General features: G+C 29.3%; 2 protein-coding genes across 2 annotated transcripts in view; one reads left to right on the forward strand and one right to left on the reverse strand.

Moving 5' to 3' along the window:
* Window positions 1-311: 311 nt before the first annotated feature.
* On the reverse strand, window positions 312-850 carry mago (mago, exon junction complex subunit; the record flags this gene model as incomplete). Its single annotated transcript, XM_067046278.1, is given in 1 exon segment — window positions 312-850. A coding segment is annotated over 1 exon segment (441 nt). The 5' UTR covers window positions 764-850.
* Window positions 851-2,958: 2,108 nt separating this feature from the next.
* LOC106679618 (uncharacterized) overlaps window positions 2,959-6,970 on the forward strand; it is a 12,297-nt gene continuing 8,285 nt past the window's right edge. The window contains exons 1-4 of the mRNA XM_014418882.3: window positions 2,959-3,129; window positions 3,941-4,017; window positions 5,965-6,101; window positions 6,602-6,845. Of these exons, the coding sequence (XP_014274368.1) occupies window positions 3,961-4,017; window positions 5,965-6,101; window positions 6,602-6,845 (438 nt within the window). The 5' untranslated portion in view covers window positions 2,959-3,129; window positions 3,941-3,960. The remainder of the gene's footprint in view (window positions 3,130-3,940; window positions 4,018-5,964; window positions 6,102-6,601; window positions 6,846-6,970) is intronic.

Raw genomic sequence — 6,970 nt, forward strand, 5'->3', positions numbered from 1 at the left:
ACTCCCAACCATCTCCTCCTCGTACGTCATCCACGGTCAACTATCTCTCATAATTATAACAATTATAGAACGTATAATGCTATTTGTATAATAGCAGTATTGGAACTTCTAGTTCAATAAACTAAAGCATCAGTTTAATAAATGTAATAAGTTTTCTGTAAACAGAAAACATCAATCTTCATAAATAAAAAGCCGATTTGTAACTTCAATAACAGAAAATTGCATGAATTACAATGAATTAAGAGCCTCATATTTTATAAACATACTATGATCAACATATTTAATATAAATAATATTATAATATATACCTTACCTTGTCAGTTTAAATAGGCTTGATTTTGAAGTGAAGTCCAATTAATGAAAATACTAGACATTTCAAGTCCTGTACTAGATAATAGAAGCATCGCAATCCTTCTGGATCTCTTGAATGGTTAACATCTACCAAAGATCCTGTTTTGGAAGTTGTAAAAGCTATATGTTCATCTCCAATAACAATTTCTAGCTCTTGCCTACCAACCCTGTCTGGTTGTGGCCATAAAGCATCGTCTTCTTGCATTATTTCAGAATCAATAATAATTCTTTTTAGTTCTTCCATCACACATTTATGCACAAATGCTTCTTTACGGATCATTGTGTCGTTTTTGTAATTGGAATTGTTAGCATACCTCAACTTTCCATCGGGGCGAAACTCGAACTCCAAAAACTCGTGTCCAAACTTCCCTTTATGCCCAACATAATATCGTATGTAAAACTCCTTAGACATAATATAAAACTGTTTGATCCACCACTGATCTAAACTATACCAAAACAACAGAGAATGAACGCGGTACAGTTCTGCTTAGAGCTGGTTATAGTAAATCGATATAAATTTTTCTGAATATATCGATATATATTCAATAATATATTTTTATTATTAAACATTAGTAAAATGTAATTGATAAAGATATAATGATATATATTATATAAATATTATCATATTCTAGTAAATATACTTCACACTCACATTACATATTTGTGCACCCCCCCCTTCTAAGGTGGAGTTAGGCTACAACTCTGATCCCATTACTTGTTTCAATTAGTAAATTTAATCCTGAGCTTAGTTTCATTGTAGAAATTTAATTTCTTTAGTTTAATTCATTACTTCTTATCCATAGCAAAAAGATTTCGTAACATTCTTGCGCTTCAAAACCAATACCCATCTCTGTCGAATATATTCCTAATGTTATAAATGTTCATATTGCTTCAATTTTTGGAGAGAATCGAAATTAGATAAACTTTAGGTATAATAAATTAATTACTTTTTTACCTCTCAAGATTTATGGGCATGAGAGAGGATCTATAACCCAAAACGGCAAACCGTGAGAGGATATTGTATCTTTTTAATTCACTAAGGCTGGATGTCATACAAAAAGTTGTCAACTGAGTCTCCTGTGAAATTTTCTTGCAGCCAAATGAGTCCTGAGGAATTAATAAACAGTAGCCAGTTGTCACTGTGCCTTGAATAATAAAAGACATAGAAGAAAAAAAAGAAAGTTTGGGGAGAAGATGGTTGGGTGTGTGGTTAGTAATAATACACAAATAAGTAAAACTTTTTTTATTTGTGCCGATGTTTCGACCTGAATTTCAAGCCTTCATCAGGTCCGAAAAAAAAAGAAAACGAGATAACAACCTTAATGCAGAAAAAAAAAAAAAAATATATATATATATATATCAAACAAACTAGGAAACATATATAACAATAAGTTAAGCAGATAGTATAAACTATCAGAAGATAAAATATAATATTATAGAAATAAAAATCATTCAAAACAAGACAGTTTTGTTTAATAAAGAAATTAGCAGAATAAATAATAAAGCAATAATATACGAAATTTTGGGAGATTTTGGTGGAGGTCAATAAATGGGAGAAAATCGTCTCTCTCCAAAGCCAGAGCCAGTAAGTTATTCTGTTTATTTCCAGTTTTCCTCCTCCATTGCAATTTGCAACTGTACATTCACATACATACACCCAGTAAATTTGATTTTAGTTTATACTGGAGTAATACAAGCATGTAGAGAAACTACCCATTGGTAGCACTTTAATTACGTTTTTACATTATCATGGCCATTTTCTTTTCAGGCGCTTCGAAGGATTGTCAGAAATGGAAGAAGTAGCAAGGTCAGAAACTAGTGGGTTTGGGTGGTTAGGGAGTTTATAATGGAAGGAATGATATCTGGTTCAGGCTAGTTCGGTTATTTATGGAACATTAAGGTCTTTATGTATGATTTTATTTGCGACATAGTAAGGAGCATTGAGGATTTTACGAAGGATTTTGGATTGTATGGATTGGATTCGAGAAGAATTTCATGGTTTAGTGGAGCCCCAAAGCTCAACTCTGTATGCCCAGATAGGCATTATAATAGTCGTGTAGATCAGTCTTTTGTAATGGATTGGCAGTTTAGACCGTTTGTCTAGTAAATTTTGTAATAGTCGTCATTTCTATCATACGGGAGGGGTATCCTCAGAGTGCCATCTTACTCTAATTCCATGATGGGGGGAATCAAGTTTTCATTTCGTGGAACCATTACAAGAATAAAAGTCGACCCCCTGCCGGATTCCAACCGGCGTTACAGTTCCCAGATTGCAAAAATCTACCCCTTAACTCCCTGAGCCACAGATGGCTCCGGTAGCATTAATGATCGTTCCCCCGACCATGTCCTCATATTCAATCTATGGCCAACAATAAACATGAAAGATGAGTTAGTGACCCCTTTTGTCAATAACTCTTCAGACAGATCAGTGCGGTATCTTGAAAGTGTTCGTTCAATTTACAAAATAATTCAAGGATTTGAGTTTTACAAATCTAACTAAGTAGTCATTAATTTTCAAAAAATGTTTTTTTTTTTATTAACAGAGCTCATTTACCTTGTTTTCATTCTTGATACATAATTATATTAATATTTCTCTGTTATGTTTTTAAACTACTCGTTATTGATTGTTCAATGTATACGAATTGGACGAGCAAGCATGGTTTTGTTGTGAAGTTTATTCCAAATGACAATGAAAGAGTTGTATTTTATGCTTTGATTCCACCTCTTTGGTTTGGAGGTGAAATGTTTTAACATTATCATTGAATTTACGATAAAGGAGTGAGTAACATTACGAAATGAATTCTAACTTCATTAACATATGCCAATATCTTCCATGTTTTTTTCTTAACAGATATATATATTTATTTTAACTTGTTTGCTTGTAAAAAAGCATTTAACTTACATAATTGTACTATGTAGATATGGTATTTTAGTATTAAATGGATCTAATATTGCCCTATTATAATAGGCACTTTATCATACTTCAACCTTGTGTGTCAGATATCTGTTTCAGTAATTTTCCTGCTTAACTTATTTAAGTTGAATTGTAATATAATCCTTAAGTATTTGTCACATTTAGTTGTCTTAAAAAAGGAAATTATTTTTGTAGTATTTAGTAAAGAATTATTATGATTTGATTAGTACCAATCTATGTTCCTACTCAATCTCTAATAAGTTTAACAATATTTCAGACATATAATGGTTTATTCCCTACTTACAAGTTGTGCAATGAGGTGCCATTATTATTCTTCTGTATAATTATTTTCAAAGAAGAAAAAAAAGTTTAAAACTGAAGTTTTTTTTTTTCTATAATTTTGAAAAATACCTTAATTAATATCCAAAATATTTAATTTATAAACATCAATCAGTATTGTTTTATTTCTTTATTACCATAATTTCTTATGTCTTTTCTGGTCTTATAATAGCTATATAAAATTTTGAACAGTTTATAACATATACATGTGTGTGTGGAAAAAAAATATAGATAAAAAAATTGTATTAGCAATAATTTGTTTTGAAAACAAAATTAATTAGCTTTTTTTAAAAATTAAATATATACTGAATTAAAGTTATTACTTTGAATTATCAGGTTTCTCTGCTACTTAATTGATGATGATGGAGGTTGACACAATAATACCTGTTTCTAATGAAAAAACTAAATCAATGGTAAGTTATATTTTTATGTTATGTTATGTTCTGTACTTAAATTTTGGTAATTATATAGCAGACCTATGTTTTGTTGAGAGGAAAGTAATTCATAATAATTGCTTAGATCATCTTGAAACAGAGCAATGAGTTTTCTAGGAACAGATAAAATTGGAAATTTTAAATTACATCTTGCATGCTTCGGTTGAGGCTTTATCAAAGAGTTCAAGTCTATATTTATTTTAGAATTGAGCATATTTTGTGTATATTGAGTATACAATAGTAGTTGGATGATTGTAACCTGATAATTTTTTTTTAATGTCTTTGCTAATATTAACTACTAATGAGTTATTATGGGTTTTAATTTAATATTATTCCAGCGCAGGGATTGATTTAGAAAATTCCTCTTGGATTAATTTAGTAATTATATGAGGAGAAGATGGTTGAGGGTGCGGTTTGAAAATAAGTTGAAAAAACTTATTTAATAGTGCCAACATTTCGGCCAGAATTTCCAACATTGCTAAGAACAAAAAACAAGATAACAAGCAATGATTTAAAAAGAAAAAAAAAAGAATAATATATATACAGAATGATAAAAGTAAATAATTGTACAGAATGAAAATTAATAAGAATAAAGTAATGAAAGTAGTGGAAAATAAAACGTATCTATAGGTAATTAAATATGTAATTAAAATAACATAATTAAGGAATTAAATATATAAAGTGATATGTATTACTCTGACTTGCCCTGATGATGCCCTCCAATGTGGGGTGAAACGTTGGCTCAATTAAAATAGTTATTACTATTTGAGTTTTATTTGTCCACCTTGACCATATTTCATTTATTATAAAGTTATGTAATGTAAAGAAACGAAGAAATATGAATATAGAATAAAGAAACAAAATATTAAGTTAAGTTTCACTAAAGAAGTGATTAGAAAATATGACAATAATAATATGTGGTAAACATAACTAATAACATGAGTAAGGAAAAATAAGAAAAGAATAGAGGAGCAAAAGGGGGTAAAAGAAAGATAAGAAAAATAGAATAAAACATAGAACTCACATACTCGTGAGCTCAGTATGCGCATGCGGTAAGTTAAAAAAATATGTTACAAAGATGACAAAATTATTGGAAGGTGGGAATACATTACAAGTTATTTGGATGGGCAAAAATAAGAAATTGAAAATATTTTTTAAAAAATTTAAAATACGAAAAACATATTAAAAGGTGACGACAAACGGTTTAAAAAATGTAAAAGACGGGAGAAAAAAAATTGACATTGTTACTTTTTTAAGAAATTATCTATTTGGGATTATGTTAACAATAAGTTATGTTTATCGGTTTATAAATTGACGGAAGTAGTTGCTAGTTGAATATAAAAGCTTTCAGAGATAAGCCTTTTGTCGTGGTTACGAACTGTGGCTAGTATTGACATTTTTTCAAAATCGAAGGAGTGATTCAAAGATAGAGAATGTTCTGAAAGTTTTGTGGCAGAATAATTATGTGACAAAACAGAATATTTGTGTTGTGTAGTGCGGTTTTGAAGAGGTTTTTGACAGATGTAGCAAAATAACAATTGGGAGTGGGGCAAGGGATGCGGTACGTTGGCACTATTAAATAAATTTTTTTCAACTTATTTGCATTTTCGCTGACCACACCCCAACCATCTTCTCCTCATATATTATCGATGTTCAACTATCTTCTCATCATAATAATTTAGTTATTAGTTTGGTAGATTTACAGTCTCTTAATGAGTCTATATTGATGAGAGAAGGTCTGCTATATATTAACCAACATGTTTATTATTCTTTTTAAAGAATTAAAATTTATTTATCTTTTATAGTAAGAAGTTTTGTATTAATTTGAAACAATTTTTAAATATATTGTATTGAATGTTTTACTCTTTGTCTATATTTGAAAAATTGTGTTTACTTTTATTTAATTGTAATTATTTCTTTTTTCAGAATAATGAACCTAGTAAATCAGACAAGAATCAACCAAAAAATAAAGAAAACACAGAAAATGTTGCTCCACAAGATGCTATAGTCGCACAAATTCCAGCTGCTCCTGGGAATGAAGCTGGGCCTATACCAAAAGTACAGTAAGTTTAAAAATCAGTTTTAATTATCTAATAGTTGCACTTGCATTCATGTGTATTTGATTTGATCGGTTTTATTTGTTCGTGTATTTTGTTATTATGTGTCACTGTCTTAAATTACTGTATTTGCTTGAATATAGGTGAACCTCTGTATTAAAAATAATTCTCAAAGAAGAAATATGGAGGAGTAAAATTGAAACCATAAATCAATTTTCTGATTTAATATACATATTTCAACAAAAAACAATGAATTAGGTACTGTGTGGATAGCATAATTATATAGGAATTCTCAATTTTTAATATAAGTACCATTTATTTCAGGTATTCTTCTATTTTATATGTATATATATATATCTTTGTTTTCCTTCCTGATGCTCTGTTCACCTATTCCATTTCCTTTTAACATGGTAAATGTTGTTCCACTTAAAGTATCTAGTAAATAATTTCAAAGGAGCTTATAATTTTTATCGATAAATAACAAAATTTTGTTTTTTTTCTTCCAGAAATGTTGTATGCACTGTAAACTTAGATTGCACTCTTGACCTCCAGAAAATCAATTTTCGTACCAGAAATTCTGAATATAATCCAAAAAGGTTTTGCGGCATTGTTATGAGACTTCTTCACCCTCGTTCTACAGCACTCATATTCAGCTCTGGAAAGATTGTCGTTACTGGTGTGAAACATGAACAGCATTCAGTTCTCGCTGCTAGGAAATATGCCAGGATTTTGCAAAAGTTAAATTTCCCTGTAAGTAAATTTATTTTTTTTATTCAATTATTGAATTGAACATTAATTTTTATTATTATTTAAAAAAAAAAATTCATTTTTAAAGTTTTGATAATAATTTTGATGTGTTATGTTCCTTATGGTGG

This window comes from Halyomorpha halys, unplaced genomic scaffold, assembly GCF_000696795.3.
Source record: "Halyomorpha halys isolate HHAL.00 unplaced genomic scaffold, Hhal_1.1 Scaffold13.1, whole genome shotgun sequence".
Classification (NCBI taxonomy): Eukaryota; Metazoa; Arthropoda; class Insecta; order Hemiptera; family Pentatomidae; genus Halyomorpha; species Halyomorpha halys.